The sequence below is a fragment of the Erigeron canadensis genome, chromosome 9 (genome assembly GCF_010389155.1).
Source record: "Erigeron canadensis isolate Cc75 chromosome 9, C_canadensis_v1, whole genome shotgun sequence".
Taxonomy (NCBI): domain Eukaryota; kingdom Viridiplantae; phylum Streptophyta; class Magnoliopsida; order Asterales; family Asteraceae; genus Erigeron; species Erigeron canadensis.
Window position 1 is genome coordinate 30,141,335 of NC_057769.1, and position 23,815 is coordinate 30,165,149.

General features: G+C 35.9%; 4 protein-coding genes across 4 annotated transcripts; 1 reads left to right on the forward strand and 3 right to left on the reverse strand.

Moving 5' to 3' along the window:
• Positions 1-1,136: 1,136 nt before the first annotated feature.
• LOC122583539 lies at positions 1,137-1,850 on the forward strand. The gene has a single exon (XM_043755933.1). It carries the CDS (start codon positions 1,137-1,139, stop codon positions 1,848-1,850), a length of 714 nt encoding a protein of 237 aa, XP_043611868.1.
• Positions 1,851-2,150: 300 nt separating this feature from the next.
• LOC122582244 (G-type lectin S-receptor-like serine/threonine-protein kinase LECRK3) lies at positions 2,151-4,832 on the reverse strand. Its single transcript, XM_043754610.1, has one exon. The coding sequence runs from the start codon at positions 4,712-4,714 to the stop codon at positions 2,345-2,347; it is 2,370 nt and encodes a 789-aa protein (XP_043610545.1). The 5' UTR covers positions 4,715-4,832; the 3' UTR covers positions 2,151-2,344.
• A 2,437-nt stretch (positions 4,833-7,269) lies between these two features.
• On the reverse strand, positions 7,270-9,716 carry LOC122583540 (G-type lectin S-receptor-like serine/threonine-protein kinase LECRK3). The gene has a single exon (XM_043755934.1). The coding sequence runs from the start codon at positions 9,714-9,716 to the stop codon at positions 7,317-7,319; it is 2,400 nt and encodes a 799-aa protein (XP_043611869.1). The 3' UTR covers positions 7,270-7,316.
• Positions 9,717-20,267: 10,551 nt separating this feature from the next.
• Positions 20,268-22,667, reverse strand: LOC122583542 (G-type lectin S-receptor-like serine/threonine-protein kinase LECRK3). The gene has a single exon (XM_043755935.1). It carries the CDS (start codon positions 22,665-22,667, stop codon positions 20,268-20,270), a length of 2,400 nt encoding a protein of 799 aa, XP_043611870.1.
• Positions 22,668-23,815: the final 1,148 nt, after the last annotated feature.

Consider the following 23,815-nt stretch of genomic DNA (forward strand, 5'->3'; position numbering starts at 1 on the left):
TAAAGATTAAATGAAGTTGTGATTTAGTAAAAATCTAATTAGTTCAGGTATATATGTACATACATGTAAATGAGGGAAGCGCAAAATATGGAACGGCTTGGGCGTTCGTGTGACGGTCGAAAGGGCAATGAAGGTTGGTTTTCAATATCCCTACATTATATAAATCTCACTTCAAAATTTATTAGTTATTGCCTATGTGGCATGCTTAAAAATGCAAGAAAGCCCAAAAATCATTACAATATTGCTCCTTGAAAGGTCTACGGATTAGTTACTTTTATAAGAAGTTCAAAATTTCAAAAACGGATTAGTTATGCTTTCAAGAAGTTCAAATTTTCGAAAATTTGAATATGTAACCGTTCATGTATTGCTTGTGGCGGTTACTTCCTTGCATGTCTATGTCTATATAAGGCCACTTCCATTCAGTTTTAAGGCATTTCAAAACGTAAACACATAACGGATCAATTTTAGCATGGCTTCACTAAACCATGTTTCAATTAGAAATTTCCGTCCAAATAATAAGCCATGTACGGTAACGGTTAGAATTTGCGGCTATGGAAGCAACCTCTATATGGAGATGTTAATAACATAGGTAGTATTGAGATGATCCTGATGGACGAACATGTAAGTATTCATTGTTTGTGAATTTTTCTTCTTTGATTAGATTACTTTTTAACATAACTTTCTTTCGAATTTATAACTAGCTTTTTAACATTCTAATGTATAAACATTTTCATTTTGACAGTTTGATAAAGTGGTTGTTGTTGCAACAATTGGTTTTATTCCAACCGACCAGTTATGGTATTCAATGGAATGTGTGTACTGTTCTCAAGAAGTTAAGTTGACCGATCTCTACATGGATGCAGTCGACATTATTGATGCTTTAAGGGACAACAAAATGTGGATTTGTTGTTTATGTTACAAGGAAAGAGTTCTCATCAATCCTAGGTATATATTTATATTTCATATTAAAACTTTATAATCATTAAGTTGTGTGGTAAAATTGTATCTCTGTTTTTTTTTTTTTGGTAGGTTTAATGTGCAAGTTAGGATTGTAGATGCCACTGGTGCTATTGGAGTTAAAATGAATAATCAACAAATTTCAAATCTTATACAAAGAACAGCCTATCAAATTTGTGATGAAAACAAACACTCGTGTAAGAAAAGATATCATAATACTTGCACAAAGTATAGAAAATGGTAATTTGAATGAGAGTGATGTTTTGGTTTGGCATGACATAAATGGAAATGAGAGTAGCTTTTCCTCTAGTAGCGTATGGGATACATTAAGGAAACGAGGGGAACTTATACCGTGGGTGAATATGGTTTGGTTTCCTCATGCTATTCCTCGACATGCTTTTCATATTTGGCTTATTTTCAAAAGGAAACTTAAGACCCACGACAAAATGAAGGTGTGGGATGCCGGGAGTGCAACTAACTTGAATCTCCTTTGCTGCTCGTTGTGCAAAAAGGGGCCTGATTCGCATGATCACCTTTTCTTTGAATGTTCATATTCTCTGCAGGTTTGGTACTCAATAAGACACTTGGCTAATATGCAACATATATCAGAGCGCTGGGATGACATTACGGCTTGGTTGATACCGATATCTACGAGCAAATCGGGTTATAGTGTTACTGGCAGATTGTTGGTGGCTGCTCTTGCTTATTACATTTGGCAGGAACGCAACAACCGCATGTTTACCAACCTGGAACGAACTCCAGGCCAATTGAAAGAGGCCGTGGAGAGTACTGTTCGTCTTAAGCTGGCGAGCATGAAATTTAAACAATCCCAGAAGACTCTTCGCTTACTGGAACTGTGGAAGCTACCTAAAGAACAAGATATGGGTGGATAAGGATTGTTGAGGTCCACTTGAGACCTCTAGAGAACATCCTGTTGCTGTTTCACAATGGATGAAACTTATCGCTTGTCTATTTCTTATGTACAATTAGAGTTTCTTTAACAAGACTGATGGCTTGTTAGATTGTTCTTATGTTCACTCATATATGGCTTGTCATGTATGGGAATAAATGTGGCACACAACCGCACTATTTGTAAAACGTTTTAATGTTCTTGGAATATAGTTCAGCGGGGTAAACCCTTACCCAAAAAAGTATAAAAAATAATGTTATTATAATTAAAAACACTGAAAATCTAAATTACAATAGCAAACAGTACTAAAATTACATAACTCAATACACTTGATAATAAAATTACATAACTCAAATGGTAAACACTAAACTACAACCTTTATTTATAGATGGATTACAATTCAACTAGGACTGAAACTTACTTTAGAAATAGTAATAGTACATTTTACCTAGAAAAAAAAAGTAATAATGCAGGATATCAGTATGTAACAGAAAACGGGCTTGGGCATGGAGGTTCGTTCACTCCGACTTCTCCTTCAAGCATCTGAATGACCTTCCTCATGGCTGGTCTCGAAGATGGGTCTTCTTGGACACACCAAAGACCAACCATCAAAAATGTTACCAGCTTCTTGTAGTCATTTAAAGCCTCCAAATCGTTCTTAACAAATTCATCAAGTCTGCCTTCATGATAGCAGTCCCATGCCAAATCGGTTAAAACTTCCATATCTTCGTTATCATTCTCAAAAACAACACTTTTTCGGCATGAAATGATCTCTAGTAGCAAGACTCCAAAGCTATATACATCAACATTTACTGTGACCGGGGTGTTCCTAAACCATTCAGGAGCAAGATATCCTTTTGTTCCTCTTATTCCAGTATGGGTTCGACTTTCATTGATCTTCAAAAGTTTTGCCAATCCAAAGTCGGCAATCTTTGGATTGTAGCAGTCATCAAGAAGTATATTCTGAGGCTTTATGTCACAGTGGATGATCTGGGCGCTACACTCTTCATGGAGGTACGAGAGTCCTCTGGCGATGCCTACAACAATGCTACTCCTCTGTTTCCAACAAGGTCGCACGTCTCCAAAAAGATAGAATGCCAAAGTGCCATTACTCATGTACTCATAAATCAACAATCGTTGATCGCCATCATCACAATAGCCAAGGATCTGCACCAAATTTTTGTGATGAGTCCTTGCAATAGAGTTGACCTCAATTTTGAATTCCTTTTGAGCATGTTGTTCCACAGTATCCAACTTCTTCACTGCCACGGGCTTTGTCTCTATTACCCCCTTATAGACTACCCCAAAGGCCCCCTTTCCCAGTACATCTTTGAAGCCATCAGTAGCAATGACAAGCTCTTGGTACGTAAAACGTGGCAGAGTGGTTTCAACAGCTTTACTACTACCTGGATATGTAGTTCTGGATTTCAACTTGCAGATTTGAAAAAAACCAAAACAAATCACAGCAATCAACACTGCGTTTACAAACACAGATGTGCTTAACAAAGCTTTTCCGATAATAATTAAACTTCTCCGACTTTTACTTTCTCTTGGAAACACAGGAGAGATTCCAGGAGGTTGACCAGTACCTTTTCTAAACTTCAAGAAGGCCTTCACAACTCTTGAAGGATCCTTCCTTCCATTGGAAAGTGGAAGCCGCTTCTTCCAACATTGGCTGTCCTTATAAATTGCAACAGCACAAAAACAATCTTTCAAGCATGAACTTTTGCAGCTTTCTTCATTACTCGGGTTCATGCTCGAATAATCGGATCCTGGCCAATCAATATTACCGAGCTCAAATAAATCAAACTGCTCTTCCCCATAACCTGCATCACAGCTTGGAGAAAAATCAGGCTCACAGTCGCCATTGGGATAACTAGGATCACGCAATGAAAACCCTTGTGGACATTCACATATTGGCCGGTTACCATCAAGGCTGCAAAGACTGTTTAGGCCACAACCACTCTCACATATTTTATCTTTTGGCAAAAACCATGTATATTTCCAGCTTGTATTATCCGTTGAATTCTTGGGGTAATAGTACTGAGTAAACAGCCCATCAGAATCTAAAGTAGCTCTATGATAATAATTTCCAGAAGGAACCGCGTCTGTTGGTGTAAGATCAAATCTTTGGCCATTTCTTCTCAATATGTACAAGTATCCTGTCGCATTAAAGATTAATCGTTCACCAGAATTCGTTGAGTTTGATGCATCATTTGTACCACTTACATAGTATGCATCAGTAGCAGAACCAGAAAACATGTCAATAGTATTAAGCACAAGATTCCCATCTGGAATCAGACGTAGCTGATATCTTCCACCAGAGAAGTTTGTTTGGCTCATTTTCGAATTGATCTCCCCACCTATCCCCATAACTTGAGTTGGCAACATTGTATCTGCCGGCTGATTAAAACTCTCCCATATCGTGCTAGAATCACTACTAACAAGCTGAAAGTTGCCAGTATCATTCATCAAACCGTATGCAAGATCCAAAATGGGCCCAGAACTCCAAACCTGTGTCCCTTGAGGATCACTGAGTACGAGCCCACGACTGTCAGTTAGCTCAGCTTTCGATCCTCTGGGCACCATAGGACCATCTTTTGGATACCAAATGATAGTCTTGTCTGGTATTTTGTCATACCATATCGATAACAAAAAGCTATCGTTTTCTTGAGGTTGTTGGAATCCCAAGGCAAATTCGCCAGAAGGTGAAAGCCATGGTTTAGCGTCGGGTGCAGCTGTGAGTGATGCACCAACAGATACAGAACCGTTATTAGTCTGTTGTGCAGCTACACAATGCAGGGAAATTGTTAAAAAGCTGAAAAACAACAGGACCTCTATAGCCATAGAATATTTTGTGGCAAGAACAACAAATTAGGATTCTTTATAATAACAAAAAAGGATTGTGGCTTAACAGAAAGACTTTTGAAGTCAACGCATACTTTCTAGTATGCTGAAAGGTTTTTTTTTTTTTTTTTTTTTTTTGTGTGTGTGTGTTGTGATCACAGAAGATTATATACCGAAATCTATCTATCTATATATATATATATATATATATATATCAAGTTAACATTTATATGTGGTCCATGTTTGTTTCTTAGTGAAATTTCCATATATAATTTTGCATGGTTCTTAACATTTAATGCAAACTCAAATTGTGATACACGGCAATAAGAAGAGTTCAATGTGGAAAATTATCCCCTGTACCCAAATTCCAACAGCTGTCTCTTGCGTGTTTTTTTAATTCTAATCATCCTTCTATTTTCAAGTTTTCATGGCTTACTATTTTTTCAATATGATTACATTTAAAACTCGTTATATAAATTCACAAACAACTAGTTGATTTTGTGTTCTACGAAGTGTGGTCAGATCATTTTGTAGTTGAGTAGTTTAGCTATTTTAATTTTATTTTTTGAACATAATTTGATGAGCATTTATCCTTTTATACCTTATTTACAGTTAAATTTTAGGATTAATGATAATCTACTAGTACTCTAGCAAACAAAGGCCCTTACCCTCATCACACATTCTTCTTGTTCCTGAATCCATCATAATGGGCTTACCGACTTTACATGCTATTGCACTTAGACCTTTAGTACTCCATGCCTCAAGTGGCATATGTTCCACTGCTTAACCCATAGTGGCAACACAGTAGGTTCAGTTTTATCAATGCACATCTCTGGGTTCCATTGTTATACAATTAGGGGCTTATTGTTGATCATCCAAGGACCATTTTCAACAATGTACTCCAAATGTTCCTCTTTTCCAAACTTAAAGCAATATATTCCAACATTATTCATGAATACATCAACTAGCCCAAATTTCCTCCACATTCTCATTATATGATACCTAAGTAGCTCATTAAATGGCATCTTAAATCCTACAAAATGTCCACAATCCCATTTCTTACATCCATCTTTAACTAATTCCTCATCAAACACTACAACCTCTCTTCCTTCCTCATTGATTACAGTTGGCACAAATTCAAGTTTGTTAGCAACTATAGTATAATTTTGAACTACAGCCTTAGCATAATTCATTTCATTTGCACTTAATTTGATTAACCTCAGAATTAGTGGGATTAGAGGTACTTAAATTATCATCCTCATTATTGACATCCTCCACATTGTCTCCTTCCACACAATCAACCTGTTCTTTCCTTTGTTTTAGTTCACCTAGTTCTGGCCAATCCTCAGCCCCTTTTTCACCAACTCCATTAATTTTTCCTCCAACTTCCTTATACGAAAATCGAAATTTTATTATTGTTATAAATTTAAGTAATAATTATTATATAAAAATCGTTAACAAGTTACTCCCACAGCCAAGCATAGGGTAATTTCCTCGTTTCTAGTTAAAAGTGGTTTAGAGAAAAGATTAAATGTTGAAAGATTATAATTAAAGAGCTGGACAAAGTTTTTGTAATTAAAGAAACTAGGCTTTAATACCTGTATGCTGTACATCTTAACTATAAATTATTTAAGTTAATCATTAATAGTAAAGAACTTGAATATATCCTTATTTTTATCTCTACTACATTATAAAGTATTTGTTCCAGCATATTTTTTCAACTTTCAACTTTTTAACCACTCATTTTCATCCCTCTTCTCAAATCTCAATCACTCATTTTTTTCTCTCTCTCCTTAATAAATTATTTTATTCCTCTAATTCATTCAAAATCTTTTATATCAAAAACCGCACATCGATAAATTATAAAAATTAGTGTTCTTAAAATTTCATGCTTTTTCATTAGAGATGTTATTCAATATACTTTCGACGAATTTTTAAGTCCGCGGGCGGAGCCCGTACGGTTAAAGCATTTGGGTATCACACTCTATGACCTATCATCCTCCACCACCTCATCGCCACAATGCGCGGGTATTTTCCCTCGTACATATATGATCAATCTATCATATACCCCGGTGTATGGATGAGAAATTTATTATTTTTTTTTTTTTTTGGGGGGGGGGGGGGGGGGGGGATGGCTGGTATATTTAGGTGGCAAACGAAAATCCAAACAACAGAAATGAAGTTATAAAAGATCTTTCATATGTCATGTGATTTTGTAAAAGAATGAAAATAGAAAAATAGAAAATATATATGATGTATGGTAAAGACCACACATTCCAAAAATAAAACATCATAAGTACGGTAAATTGACCCCATATATCTTTGCAATCACATAACTCATAACATGACCTATCAAGTTGTTTCATAACTTAAGAGGATCCCTTATCCGTAAACCTCACAATGCAAAACAAATCTGTTTAGTACACCTTTAGCAACGATATGAGTTGCTAAAGACTTCTATCTCCCTTCTTATAATGATAATTCAATCTTTATTTATGTATTATGGACTTTATATATGTATTATGGATTACAATTCAATTACGACTGATACTTACTTTAGAAACAGTTCTACAACAAGTTACCAATAACATTTCATGATTAATTAGCAAGAAGTAACAAATAAAGGGCTTGGACATGGAGGTTCTGTCACTCCACATTCTCCTTCAAGCATTTGAACCACCTTCTTCATGGTGGGCCTCAGAGACGGGTTTTCTTGGATGCACCAAAGACCGACCATCACAAATGTCCCCAGCTTCTTGTAGTCATTTGTGGCCTCCATATCGTTCTTAACAAATGCATCCAGTCTGCCTTCATGATAGAAGTCCCATGCCAAATCGGTTAAAATTTCAAATTCGTTATCACTCTCAAAAATAACACTTCTTCGGCATGAAATAATCTCTAGTAGCAAGACACCAAAGCTATATACATCAACCTTTACTGAGACTGGGGTGTTCCTAAACCATTCAGGAGCAACATATCCTTTAGTTCCTCTTATTCCAGTATGGGTTCGACTTTGGTTGATCTTCAAAAGTTTTGCCAATCCAAAGTCGGCAATCTTAGCATTATAGCAGTCATCAAGAAGTATATTCTGAGGCTTTATGTCGCAATGAATGATCTGGGCGCTACACTCTTCATGGAGGTACGAGAGTCCCCTTGCGATGCCTACAGCAATGTTACTCCTTTGGTTCCAACTAGGTGGCCTGTCTCCAAACAGATAGAATGCCAAAGTGCCATTACTCATGTACTCATAAATCAACAGCCGTTGCTCGCCATCATCACAATAGCCAAGTAGCTGTACCAGATTTTTGTGATGAGTCCTTGCAATAGTGTTGACCTCGGTTTTGAATTCCTTTTGGGCATTATTCTGTACCACAGGATGCAACTTCTTCACCGCCACGGGCTTTGTTCCTATTAGACCTTTATAGACTACCCCGAAGGCTCCCTGTCCCAGCTCATCATTAAAGCCATCAGTAGCATTAACAAGCTCTTGATACTTAAAACGAGGCAGAGTAGTTTCAATAGCTTCATCACTGATACTTTGGTATGGTTGATTTCTAGCTTTCTGGTTGTAGACCCTAAAGAAGCCAACACAGATCACAACAATCAATACTATAATTACAACACACAGGGCTGCTCCAACCAAAATTAAACTGGCCCGATTTTTACTTTCTCTTGACAACACAGGAGTAGGAGAGTTTCCAGAGGGACGATCACTAGTTTTTCTAACTTTGAAAAAGGTTTTAATAGCATCTGAAGGAACCTTCCTTCCAGCGGATAGTGGAAGCTTCTTCTTCCAGCAGTTGATGTCCCTATGAAGTGCAACAGCACAGAAACAATCTTTCAAGCATGAAGTTTTGCAGTCTTGTTCATTAATCGGGTTCAAGTGTACATAGTCTGATCCTGGCCAATTAACATTGCCGAGCTCGATTAATTCAAATTGCTCTTCCCCATAATAACCTTGGTCACAGCTTGGAGAGAAATCAGGCGCACAGTCACCATTCGGAGAATTGATATCATACAATGAAAACCCTTGTGGACATTCACATTTTGGCCGATTATCCTCAAGGCTGCAAATATTGTTTAGCCCACAAGCTTTGCCAGAATCACATATATTGTCAAAATTTGGTGGCACAATCTTTATGTCTTCCCAACTTGTATTCGGACTGCTTGGATTCTTAGGGTAGTAGTATTGAGTAAAAATCCCATCGGAATCTAGAGTAGCTCTATGATAATAATCTCCAGATGGAAGCGAGCCTCTTGTCGTAAGATCAAATCTTTGGCCATTTCCTCTCAATATATACAAGTATCCCGTTACATCGAAGATAAGTTGGTAGCCAGAATTCGTCGAGTTTGATGCATCATTAGTACCACTGGCATAGTAAGCGTCACCAGCAGAACCAGTAAACATGTCAATGGTATTAAGAACAAGATTCCCATCTCGAATCAGACGTAGCTGGAATCTTCCACCAGAGAAGTTTGTTTGGCTCATTTTCGAATTGATCTCCCCATCTATCCCCATAATTTGAGTTGGCAACATTGTATCTGCCGGATGATCAAAACTCTCCCATATCGGGCTAGAATTACTACCAACGAGCTGAAAGTTACCAGTATCGTTCATCAAACCGTATGCAATATCATTAGAACTGGACGCAGAAGTCCATACCTCTATCCCTTGAGGATCACTGAGTACGAGCCCACGGCGGTTGATTAGCTCAGCTTTCGATCCCCTGGGCACCATAGGACCGTCTTTTGGATACCAAACGATAGTCCTGTCTGGTATCTTGTCATACCATATCGATAGCAAGAAGCTATCGTTTCCTTGAGGTTGTTGTTGGAACCCAAAGGCAAATTCGCCAGAACGTGAAAGCCATGGTTTTGCGTCGGGCGCAGCTGTGAGTGATGCACCAACAGATACAGAACCGTTATTAGTCTGTTGTGCAGCTACACAATGCACGAAAGTTGTTAGAAAGCAGAGAAACAGCGGGATTGCTGCTGAAGCCATATATATATATATATTTATATATATATATTTAGATTTTTTAGAAAGATTAATAGTAATTAACAAGAACAACAAATTATAGCTAGTATTATTTATAATAAAAAGAAAAATAGAGGATTGATTGCTTAAAAGTCAACAGAAAGACCTTTCTAATGCTAAAAGTCATCTGTGATGAAAAAATTTCTACTCGTATCAATTAGTGTACGTTTCCTTTAACTTTTTGCGTGGTGCCAAACAAGGAACTGTAACTCAAACTATTGATACGGCTAAGAAGAATTCAATATGGAAAACTATCTGCACTACTCAAATTTGACCGTTTCCTTTTTGGACTTAAATCATCCGTACATGCTTTTTAACTTTGTGATCGCCTTTTTGGACTCGCTTAATTAATTCATCGGGTTTAATTAAGCTTGTTAATTGTAGAATAAAATTGGCCGGCCTAGTGTTTATATCTATATCTATACTTCTATACTACTCTCTCCGTCCCATTTTAGTTGTCATGTTGACTAACTTTGACCGTAAATAACTTTGTTTGTGTCATGTAACACTTAATATAAAATATATGAATGGATTGGGTTTTTAATGTATTTTTCGTTCATATAAGTTTCATCAACTACTATATAATACAAACAAAGTTATTTACGGTTAAAGTTAGTCAACATGACAATTAAAATGAGACGGAGGGAGTACCTTATAATACAAACTAACTGGATCTCTTAAATTCAACACTTTTTATATTATTACCAAACTACCCCTAAATATCAGAAACATATCCACGGTCACTTCTTTTTCTCTCAATCTGATTCTCAGTCATACACGATTTCTCCTTCCCACCACCATCCCCATTTTTCAAAAATATTTGGTTTGAAATCATCGTCTTGACAGCACCTCGTACGTTATACACTGTCACCGTTGCAACGCACGGGTACTCTTCTATTATATTTATAAAAGGGGTCTAAGCGTGATAGCCTAGTGGTAATTAAATGATTGGTCTTCAAGGGATAAAAATACCAAATTAAATATCTCAAGTTTGAATCCTAGGAGCAAGAAAATATACCCGCTTGTGGCCACGAAGGTTCATTCGCAACTGTTCCATAGCGGGTGGTCGCCCTACGATTAGTCGGCTTGCAAAACAGGTCCGGGGTTAGTAAAGAAATAGGGGTTTAAGAGCTAAAATACCAAATGATGAAATTTTCGATTTGTAGACACTTGTGTCATGCACCGTATTAATTTATTGACCTATATACCTATTGTTCGGAGTATTTAATTTTCAAATGTTGTACATCTATGATATTTTTTTGACCTGATCCTAGCAAACAATATGCTGAAAATTTCACTATAAAATGAAAATTGTCGGAAAAAATCACGTAAGTCCAGCCAAAAGTACCATACATATATCAAATTTAAATGTTCAAAGGGTGTATATCTGTAAATCGAAAAAGAACACAACTATAGATACAAACAAAAAATATATTGTTGAAGCCGGCCTTAATTAAACTGTAAAAAAAAAAAAAAAAAAGTTCCCATGATGACATGTAAAGATGCAGTACTTGTCTTTATTTTGCAACTCGAACTTCTCGTACATGTCAGTTATATAATTACTTAATTTTCAAGATGATACAAATTAAATTGTGGTATATATGCGACTTTTTTACATAAAAAATTTCTAAAAGAAGAGGTTTACTTAAAACTGACAAAATTAAGGGAAGGAAAACTAAGATGGAAAGATGGTAAATATTTTCACAATGTAAGGGTGCACACTTTTGTCAATATATAGAAAGATTTACCAAGTTTTGTTAGTTTTCTACCCTCACACATACCCACCACTAACCACGCATATAGGGGTATACAACATTCACAAAATTCATAAGTTGTTACAGATCACATTTGCACAATGTTGATAGTTAACCTGGGTTAATTATGACAAGTTAGAAAGTATGTATGTATAAATAGGTTGGCAGTTAAGTCCTAAAGGGTAAGGGTGCATAGTCGATACTTGGTTCTTTGGCTTCATTTTGGCTAAAGTTTAAACAGTGAGAGCATTAGCAAGTTGTTTCCGGCATAGATTCCGGCAATAGAAGCCAAAAAAACCAAAGGAATTGCCTCAAAATCGAAAACCTTCAAATAAAAAAATTAGGTTTCCAGTGGGATTTATTTTGGCACAAGAACGAAAAAAAAACGGTCACATAGCACGCTCTTAACGTTCACAAGGATCGGACAAATGTGGCCGATTTATATAGCCGATGGAATGTGCCGATGCTTGCCGATACAAAGGGTACAAGGTTGCAAAAGAGCCGATGCAAGCCAAAGAAAAAATGATGCAAGCCTAAGCTTAACCATTGAAGACCAGGCCCTTTTGTTTTTAGAAAATCAAGACAAAAAGAGGCCACCACAAAAATGGGCATAACTTTTGCTAGAAGGCTCCGTTTTGGGCGTGTGACCAGTCAAAATTACCACAGAAACGAGACGCATCAAACTACAAACGCCAAGGCGGTTTGGTCAGCCTTCGAGCCCCAAAATGGCCTTTTTCTATGAGTTTTGGACCATTTTGTATGTTTTTTGGTTTTTTTGGACTTTCTTTTGGTTATAACTTTTGGCCCACTTGTATTTTAGGGTCCATTCGAAATTTGCAGCTTTATTTATATGTATTTGGACATGGGGAAATGATCAGTTTATGATAAATTAAAAATTCATTTTTTCCCTATTCACAATGTGTGTTTAGTGTGAGAATCTAGATTATCGGTATTCAATCTGAATCAACGATAATTTGAAGAATTGTTTTCCGAGTATTCTTTGAATCAATGGAATCAATTAGTTATCTTAAATTTCCGTCTGCGTCAAAAAAGAGCATTTTTTTTGCCGACTGCACCCTTGCTCCTAAGGGACACACCTGTTGGTTTGAACCTGTGCCAATCTTGGTAGTTATACTGATTGGAAAAGTATATATGCATGTGTTATGTATAGTTTAAATTAGTGTGCGTGTGTGTCTGTATGTAAGATTGGATGAATAAATATTGTAAGTTTCAATCAAATAGAAAACATATTCATATATTACATGTGATTTTGTTAACACATAATTAATTACTTGTAGGTATGAAGAAACGAAAAATGTATATCATTTCATCATGCATGTACAATTTACAGGAGGAAATGTAATAACGTACTATTAAATGAACAGTATGCTACCTACCATCAGTGCCCATATGAAGTGGGGTCGATTTAGAATGGGTCAAACAAAGATGGAGTACTGCGGACAGATAAAGATTGACTAAAGCGTTCAATAATGTTAGTATTAGGAAATAATCCAGTAAGTTCTAGTCATGTTTTAATAGTTAGGACTTAGGAATGCATGGTATTGCAAAATATGACAAGAAATTAAAGCATGTGCCGGGAGAAATGGTCCAAGATTGACCGGGTTTATTGGAGTATCATGCAGGAGAACGAGGGACCTAGCAGTTTATCCATGAAACTTGTTGGTTTTATGCTTGTTTGTTTCTTTACTAGCTTAATAAACCGCGTACTATGCTGGGAAATCAAGAAAAATTTTGTTTTTGATCTATTGAAAAATGTTTAAAAATTATTTATGATGTACTACGTATTATAGTTAACATTTGTGATTAATGCATATACTAATTAGCTATATCTAATTTCTTGTGTTTTAATAAAAGAATTAAAAAATTTTAAAAATTAACTAATAAATGATGTCATAAATCATTTAAGTAAAAAAGAAAAAAATTATAAGAAATTTTCTAACAATACCAAATCAAATTTGTCTTTATAAATAATGATGTAAGCAAAATCTTCTTTTATTATATACAAAGATAAATATTAAATAGCCCTAGAAGTAGGCCGTTCATTTAACTCACTTTTCAATAAGTGAAGAGCTTTTTCTGTATATTTTCTCATAGTAAGGTACCCTCATCTACCAATATATTATAGTCGACATGTTACAAAAGTGAAAAGTGAGTAAGCTTGAGTGTAAAAACTCTCACATACGAATAGTTTAATATTTATTGTATAACTAATTGATTGCCCCCATGTATTTATTTTATATATTAAAAAATCAAGATGTGAGAGGTTCTACACTCAAGTTTAAATGTCTAATAGTTACATATTTTCAAACCTCATATATAAATTACAAAAATAAAACTTATTTATTTTAATCCATAAAGCATGTTAAGTTAATTAACAAATATTAACGATATATTTATGTTTCGAAGTTATAATTGAATATAACTTATTATTTTATTATGAGTAAACGGCCCAAATCGTCCTTGTGGTTTATCCTTATGATCAAGTTCCATCCTTAACTATCTGAAATGACACTGGCAATCCTTTTGGGAAGGATAAGGTTCAAATTCAGTCCTTTTCGTAAACGTCCGTTTGGTTCATTCTGTTAGCCCTCGCACGTGGATATCTCGTGAGGGCATTTAAGACTTTTGCCACCCTCTTTTTCTGTCTTCGTCTCACTCCTTTTATTTTATGTATATAACATACATAATCCCTTTTTCTTATTTTTCACAAAAAAGATCAAATTTCTCTCTTTCTCTCTCTCTTTCTCTCTCACTATATAAACAAGAAGATCCAGATAATGGTATTTTGTTCGTGTGGTAAGGAAGCTATAATCCGAACATCATGGACAGATAAAAACCCAGGAAGACGTTTTTACTCTTGTCCCAAACAGGTAAGGTATGAATATGTTCAATTAGGTTAACAATTTAGACCTAATTATTTTTTCTAAATCTTGATTAGGGTTCTAAGTGCAGATTCATTGGATGGGTCGATCCACAAATGTGTCCGCGTGCAACGGATATTATACCTGGTTTGTTGAGGTCCAAGAACCAAGTTGAAGCACAACTAAAACAAAGAGATGATAAAATTAAGAGATTGAAGCGTTGGTTGGTGGTGTCCTTGATTGTAATTGTGTTTCTGGTTATTTTGCATATATTTTGAACCTAAGCTAGGTATTTTATTGTGACTGGTACTTGTAATTCTATTTTAGTTTTGTTGTATATTTTTTGGTAAGACGTATGTTGTAAACTGGAAGTTTTTATGAATGGGAAAATTGGTATGTTTTGACAATTTACAAGTTTGACAATTTGGTATGTTTTGACAATTTGCAAGTTTCACAATTTGTTACCATAGTAAAATGCATATCCAAAAGACACATGGTATTTCATATCCAAAAGACATGCTTGTACATAAACATACTAAAATTCATACCCAAAAGGCAGATTAAGTTAAGAAACAAACATAATCATTAAGTCATACAGTGCATAGGCAACAGGATATATGCCATTGTTTGAATCCAGAGTGACAGCAGTCAACACTTGCCCTGGGAAAGGTCCTGAAGTAAATGCTCCATCAAGTCCAAGCAACTCTCTCCCTGCACTTTTGAATCCTCTCTTCAATGCACCTAGACATACATAGATCCTCTTGAAAACTCTGGTAGGCTCATCTTCATGATTTGGAAGTAACACATCCAGTTTCACTGTTGTGCCAGGATTTGAAGTCATCAGTTCTTGAACATAATCCCTCAACATGTTGTATTGTTTGGTGTAGTCCCCTCTTAGTTGACCTTTTGCTGCTTTCTTAGCTCTTTGAGCTTTCTGCTTAGACAACCCTAACATAAACTTAACTTGCAGTTCTTGTTGTAATGCTGCAGAAGGTATGTCAGGGTTCCCTGTTGAAATCAAAATGTATCAACAACTAATATACTCCAGTTTAAAATAAAACAAATATATAAACAATGAGATGAAAGTGTTACCTTCAATCTGTTGAACAATGGTGGAACCAAGAAATTTTGATGTCAAGTGTTTTATTATCCTTGACTGCAGACATTGATGCTCTTCAATGTGGGTTTTCACCATCCATGTTTGACTACCATAAAGTTTTGAGACATGTAAAGACCAAGTACATGTAAATTGATCTAGATTGGTCTTTTTCCCCCTCCCACCTTTATTAACTTTGGAATCTTCACCTACTACACCACTATTCTTGTCTTCCTTCTTTGACCTAGTCTTTTGATCTGGGCCACTTGAACTAGGTCCCTTATTCTTAACAGCACCCGTTTTCTTGTCTGCTTTCTTAGGCCCAACATTTTGACCTGGGCCACTTGAACTAGGTCCCTTATTCTTAACATTCTTTGTTGGGCCCCTTGATTTACTAAGCCCATCCTTAACAGGCCCAACATTTTGACTTGGGCCACTTGCTACATTTACTGCACTCATTGAATCAAAATTTGCCATTTTTCCTTCACATACAACTCTCACCCTCACATTATCATTTTTAATAATCTTCAACTGTCTCCTACTTTCAATTGAAAGCTTCCTAACTCTTTCTAAGACCTCTGCTTTGTTCCCAAATGATTGAGTAACATGAAATCCTGCTTTAAAAGTATTTCCATCCCCAGTTGGTCTATTCTTCCCCATTGATTTTAGCAGTCTATTTCTATTTCTATTCACATCATCTTCTGCATCAGAACCACTCTCAAAATCATCATTGTTTATAGCTTCAATGTTTTCTTCTACTACTTCTGCACTAGCTTCCACTTCATTAGTTTCTGGACCCATATACTCCACATCAGGATCCACATTCAAACGAAAATGTGTCATATCCACATCCACATCATGTATTTCATTCTGTTCATCAACTATGAAGTCACTATCCTCACTGTCTTCATCACTACCATCATAATCATCCTCACCACCAGTATGATCATCACCATTGCTATCATCATGATCATTAACTTCCTCATCCTCCACTGGCCTCCTATCTACTCTATCCTCTTCCATAGTATCAAAGTTATCATCTTGAAACACTGCATTTTCATCTAAGTTATCACTTCCCACTACTGGTTCTTTACCTTTGTTATTTAACATAGAGTTGACATTTTCATCTAAGTTATCACCTCCCACTACATGTTCTTGAAACTGTTGTGCATTTTGATTTTGTTGGCTGCTTGGAGGTAATACTGGTTCCTCGTCCCAATCAAGCAATAACTTCCTAAATCCACTTTTGGTTTTTGGTTTAGGCTTGGGCTTAGGCTTATGTTTAGATGGTCCACTATCATCAATCTCTTCAAGTACTAGTTTTCTACTTAAGGTTGGACTAAAATAACCTATATTCTTTGACTTGCCATGTTCAATAAATATAGAAATAAGTCTATTTTCACCTACATATTCAGACAACTTGATCACATCTTGGTCACTAGATAGAGGGTGAAGACCAACATCTAAATCAAACCCAGGTTTTAAAAAGAAATACAACAAGACTTGCTTTCCTGTATATCCTAAATCCTCCATGATAGAATCCATTTCATGCACAGAAAATAGGTCAATATTTATGCAATCTGCATGGTCAATCTTACCATCGACATATGAGATACCTGGCTTAGGAGTAAAATACCCACCATGGTGAATCTTGAATGAGAATAATCCCTCGTATGGTGCTACATTGGCAAAAAAAAAACATAAAACAAAACCCATCAACATATATTACCTTCTGAAAGGTAAATTAAAAAAAAAAAATAGGGTTAAATCTTACACTCACCATACATATTATCGAGATCATTCCAATTTTCACCAGACTCACGAATAGAATATAATGGATTTGAAGCCATTGTTAATAGGGTTTAGCTGGGTGTTGATGATCGGATCATTAGCAGGAAGATGAAGAGTTAATAGTGGTGGTAGTTGGGTTAGGTTTAAAGGATTTATGGGGGTGTTAAATCGATTTTATGGGGATTATGTATGTTATATACATAAAATAAAAGGAGTGAGACGAAGACAGAAAAAGAGGGTGGCAAAAGTCTTAAATGCCCTCACGAGATATCCACGTGCGAGGGCTAACAGAATGAACCAAACGGACGTTTACGAAAAGGACTAAATTTGAACCTTATCCTTCCCAAAAGGATTGCCAGTGTCATTTCAGATAGTTAAGGATGGAACTTGATCATAAGGATAAACCACAAGGACGATTTGGGCCGTTAACTCTTTTATTATTAATGTGTCTATTAAACTATATAACGTGGTTATAAATTTTAAAACGACATTAACCACATTTTATCATCATGATTATATATTAGATTGTATCATTATTACCAATAAGAAAAGTAATATAAAATCTTAGACTCATACTATCATAAAAATTATTTATCACTATTAGGCTACGTACATAGATATATACATATATAAACAATCGGTACATTGTATGGGTATTAGGACTAGTCACATATATAATGTAACACCCCAACAAGGCGGAATAATGGGATATCACAAGAAAAGCATAGCATGACATGGAAATTAAGTAGAGACAAATCTAAATGCATTAAAAGGATTGGTAATCCATACAATTTAATCAAATACAAGTCCATAACCATTCAAAAATGCATAAGGAGCACGACCATCAAACGTTTACAAAAGAGAGTACAAAAGATGGCATATGATCCTAACCATAACCCATAAGCGGGGATAATGAATCACAGATCCACAGTAAGTCCAAGTCCAATCCTAGCATGCAAACCATCAATCATCAACCGACACGTCTTCCAATTACCTGATCACCTGAAAAGTGTACTAAAACGTGTCAACATAAAGTTGGTGAGTTCGTATGTTTAGATAAAGAGATCAAATGTGTCGGGATAGCAACTGTTAACGTTACACGAGGATTAGTATACCTAATCATGTCCACACAAATCAACACAAGTCAACGTTTAACAATATTGATAACCGGCACGACTTACATGATAAACAATGCATAAAATACGTTTCCTGACACGACTTACATAATGAATAATGCGTAGTAACCGACACGACTTACATGATAAACAATGCGTAAAAATACGTTCCTGGCACGACTTACATAATAAATAATGCGTAATAAACCGGCACGACTTACATGATGAACAATGCGTAATCATAACACATGCAATCCCGTGAACAAGCAAAACAAGTAAGTAACCATCATCTCGTTCAATATCATAATCAATCATATCAACTAACAAGCATTTAACAAACGAGTACACTTTCCACCCCAAATAACGTAAACGTAGGGGCTACGAAACTCACCTTGGCCTTGAACGTTGGTAAAAGGTGACTAAGCGAGTAAGCAGGGAGCACAACGGTCACAACCATAATATAACAACGACTACGAAACACCAAAAATGATCATGAGAATGCCACTGCGACGCAGTGGTGGCTATCCCACTCCACTGCGTCGCAGTGGCCAATATCTGAAGCCAAACAGCAGCAGAACAGCAAGAAGAACGAACCCAAACCCAATTTTTGACATCCAAATCGACTTGTGGTGTTTCAAGACTCGTTTTTAGGCTCAAATAAACATCATTAAGTATAACTAAACATGTTTCATCAATCAAATCCAAACCCATAACACAATTACATGTCCAAATCGTTCTTGACCCAAATCAACCCTAATGAAACCCTAATTTGACCCAATTCAAGTTTTAACCCGATTTCGACCAAGGGTTTCTTAGACATGACTAGTAATGAAGTTATAAACATAAAAAATGGAGATTTAAGATGAGTTTAACTTACCAAAAGAGTCGAAATCTTCCAAATTCGGTTTTTGGGTAAAAACTTGGATGAACACCTTTAAATTTTGATTTCTTTGAAGAGTAAAGATTATTGTTGTTATTGTTACTAGATTTAGTTAAATTTGATATAAAAATACAAGTATTTGGTGAAATTAAATGTTGAATTTATGAAGATTAGAGGTGGTGGTTGAAAGAGAGGAGGAAGGAGTAATGAGGGAGAGAAAGAGGTGGGTAAGGAAAAGATAAGGGAAAGAAATGAAGTGTAGAGATGGGGGGCTGGGGTGAGGCCGGCCTAGGGAGTCCATTTTTGGGCTCCCGCTCCGCTAAATTCGACAAATAGCTAAACGTTAACCATTTAAACGCTAACACGAGACCGTTTACACAATTAGACTTCACATTACGTTACTACGCAACAAAGCGTTCGATAATTCATGTAAACTAACAAATTCGCTCATTTTCAAATATCATTTAGTTACAAGTCAATTAAGTCAAAAAAACACGAATGTTACATATAAATATACGTGAGTGAGTGAAGAGGCCTGAAACCTACATTGGGCGTTCAAATGTTTAAATTCAAGAAAATGCTCCCCGTAGTGGAGACAAGGGTAGTTTTCACGAAGTTTTTTTTTGAATTAGAGTTGGATATAAGAGAAGGCAATGCCGCTGAGCCCAAATTTGTAATTAAAATAATAAAACGAAACTGTCATGCTCAACGTACTAAACTTAAGGAACAAGAAATAACAATAAGCCTGGACTTGAAAGTGGTCTATACCAAAAACAATCTGAACTAATGACTTTAGAAGAATAAAAACGAAAAGATAGAAGCATTTTGACAACAGGTCAAAACTTAAGACAAATGGACATTTAAATTACAAGTTTTGGCTGCTGCTATATATCTAACTTTATATAGTTACAACTAGGAATATCAGAATTTGATCTTGGAAATATATCAGACATAAAATCATATATACAAGCAAATATATGGTGGCACAATTTGATGATTAGCTCAAGCTTACGGATAAAGGGAATGGACATGGAGGTTTGTTCACTTCAACAACTCCTTCAAGCATCTGAATAACTGTCCTCATTGTTGGCCTTAATGAAGGATTTTCTTGTACACACCAAAGACCAATCATTACAAAGCTTCTTAATGTCTTGATATCGTTTAAAGCTTCCGAATCATTATCAACAAACAAATCTAACCGCCTTTCTTGATAACAATCCCATGCCCAATCAGTCAAGATTGCTCCATATTCATCACCATTGTCATTTTCCTTCACACTCTTTCGGCAAGAAATGATCTCTAGTAGCAAGACACCGAAACTATAGACATCGACCTTAACTGAAACAGGGGTGTTCCTAAACCATTCAGGAGCAACATACCCTTTTGTTCCTCTTATTCCTGTATTTGTTCTGCTTTGATTCATTAGCAAAAGCTTTGCCAATCCAAAGTCAGAAATCCGAGCATTGTAGTACTCGTCAAGAAGTATGTTCTGAGGCTTGATGTCACAATGGATGATCTGGGTACTACACTCTTCATGGAGGTACGAAAGTGCCTTAGCGATTCCTAACGCTATATTGCACCTATGAATCCAGCCGGGCCTCATGTCTCCAAAAAGAAAGCTTGCTAGAGTACCATTACTCATGTACTCGTAAACCAATAACCGATTTTCACCTTCATCACAAAAGCCAAGGAGCTGCACCAAGTTTTTGTGATGAGTCCTTGCAATAGCATTGACCTCGGTTCTGAATTCCTTGTCACCGTCTTGATCCATTCTATCCAATTTCTTCACTGCCACTGTATTTTTCCCTACAACTCCTTTATAGACTATTCCAAATGCCCCTTTTCCTAGTTCATCCTTGAACCCGTTAGTAGCATTGACAAGCTGACGGTATTTAAAACGAACAAGATTGGTTTCAACGCCATTACTACCTAGATCAAGTTTTCTGATCTGCCTCTGGTAGATTAAGAAGATACCAATGCAAATTGCAACAATCAATACAATGTTTACAAACACAGAGGTACCAAGCAGGGCTGATCCCACAATTATCAAACTTTGTCGGTCATTCTTCTTTCCTGAAAAACGAGGAGGGCCTTCAGGAGGAAGATCACCTTTCCGGAACTTAAGAAAAGCTTTCACACTTAATGAATAGTCTACTTTTCCGAAGGAGAGTGGAAATTTTTTCTTCCAGCATTTATTTCCACGGTAAATTGCAACAGCACAGAAACAATCATTCAAGCAAGAAGCTTTGCAGTCAGTTTCTGTAGTTGGGTTTATGATTTCGTAATCAGAATATGGCCAATCGATGTCACTGAGCTCCACAAAATCAAATGTGACTACCTTGACCTCATGGTCTTCACAACTTGGATAAAAATATGGCTTGCAGTCACCATACGGGTCACTAGGATCAACCAACGAAAACCCTCTTGGGCACTCACACTTTGGTCGATTACTCTCGTTAAGGCTGCAGACATTGTTAAATCCACAAGCCCCACTACCTTCAGAACCACGGAAACTAAGGCATATGTTTTCAGGATATGACCATACAGTTCCCCAACTTGAATTAGTAGTCGTAGAAACCTTTGGATGATAGTATTGGGTAAAAACACCATCAAAATCTAGTGTAACCCTGTGATAATAGTCTCCAAATGGGAGTTCTTGGTTTGGAGTAAGATCGAATTTTTGCCCATTTCGTCTCCTTATATACAAATAGCCTATCTCATCAAAAACCAGTTGCTCCCCTGAATTTGACTGATTGGCAGGATCATTGGTTTTAGTAGCATAGTAATCTGCGTAAGCATAACCAGATACTATATCTCGGGTGTTTAGAACAAGATTTCCGTCTTGAAGCAGACGCAGTTGAAACCTTCCTCTAGAAAAGTTTGTTCTGCTCTTTCTTGAATAAATCGCCCCACCTCTCTGCATTACCTGACTAGGCAACAAAGTATCTGTTGGAAAACCGAAACTTTCCCATATCTTGCGAGAATCGTTACCAATAATGACAAAGTTGCCAGTATCATTCATAACCCCATATCCAATATCTAAATTAGTCCCAGAAGTCCATACCTCTCTACCTTGATTATCACTCAGTACTAACCCGCGCCTATCATTTAGCTCGATTTTTGACCCTTTAGGCACTATAGGACTTCCTTCTGGATTCCATATTATTGTTTTCTCAGGTATTTTGTCATACCATATGGATAACAAGAAACCATCTTTCCCTTGAACTTTTTGGAACCCAAAGGCAAAATCTCCAGAAGGCGAAAGCCAAGGTTTGCCATCATCGATAGCGGTGAGGGACGCCCCGACAGATACAGAAACGTTGTTGGTTTGTTGCGAAAATACTAAAAATGGTAGGAAAATAATTGATAGAACTAGACAATATGCGACTCTCTGCATTGCGAAATGCTAGTATGGATTAATATCAATCTTTTGTTTCTTTAATTACTAGAATGTAGAGATAAATTAGATACAGTAATTAATTCTTTTATAGCAGGGTTATTAATTCACTAATCTACTCTTAGTTAAATAACCTCTTGATTAGCCTGTTGTGACTGCAGTTAATTGAAAAATTATCATATCCAATCATTTTATGCCATTGAAAGACCGTAAACTAATAGAAAACATTAAAGTGTCAACATCAAATACCAAAGATTAAATCAGAATCACTTATAAATTTTTAACTTTTTTTGGTTTAGATTATGATGATAGAATTAAATTATATATTAATTTGTTCCTTAAAACGTGGTGTACTAAGAATTGTCAACATTCAAAATTGTCAAAAGTGATATTGACATAAACCGAAGTTCCTCGAATGAAAAGCAATAATAATATATAGGTGAAACTTGATGATAGAAGACTCGTGAGAAAGTGAGTAGAACATGTATTAATGATTTTTTTGGACTTGTGAAATCATATGCAAGATTAGGAATGAATATAGTAGTTCTACTTTTTTTTTTCGAACATTAAGAAACTGTGACAATTAATGTTCCTTTCATTATGTTATTTTGATACATATATGTAAATATGTCTACATCTATATGTACATATGTCTACATCTATTCATCTAGGACCATTTACTAAAGTTGGCCGACTGTAAAGTTCAGGTACTTTTGCAACATAATTTATGACCCGTTTTAATTTCAAAGTATGTTATTCACGACTGATTTTTTATTGGGTTTATTTTATATATTTAAGTTTTGCTAAATAAAGCCCTAAGGGCTTTCGTTAAGATGCATTAAATAGTTGTACATTTACCATAAAAATCAGGGGTGGACTTTTGATATGGAAACTTACAACATTTTTATTTACATTAAGTGAAGCGCTAAGGACTTCATTTAGCATTTTCCTATTTTATAACAGGTTTTTAAAAGAATTTTTTTGCTTTGAAAAATAGTACGGTGAATTTATTGAACTTAAACTATCTTAAATTTTAAAAGGGGTTTGCTAAATATAGTCCTTAGGACTGTATTTAAAGTGCATAAATTGTTTGTATATTTACCATGAAAATCAGGAGACAGACTTTTAATATAAAAAATACAAGTTTT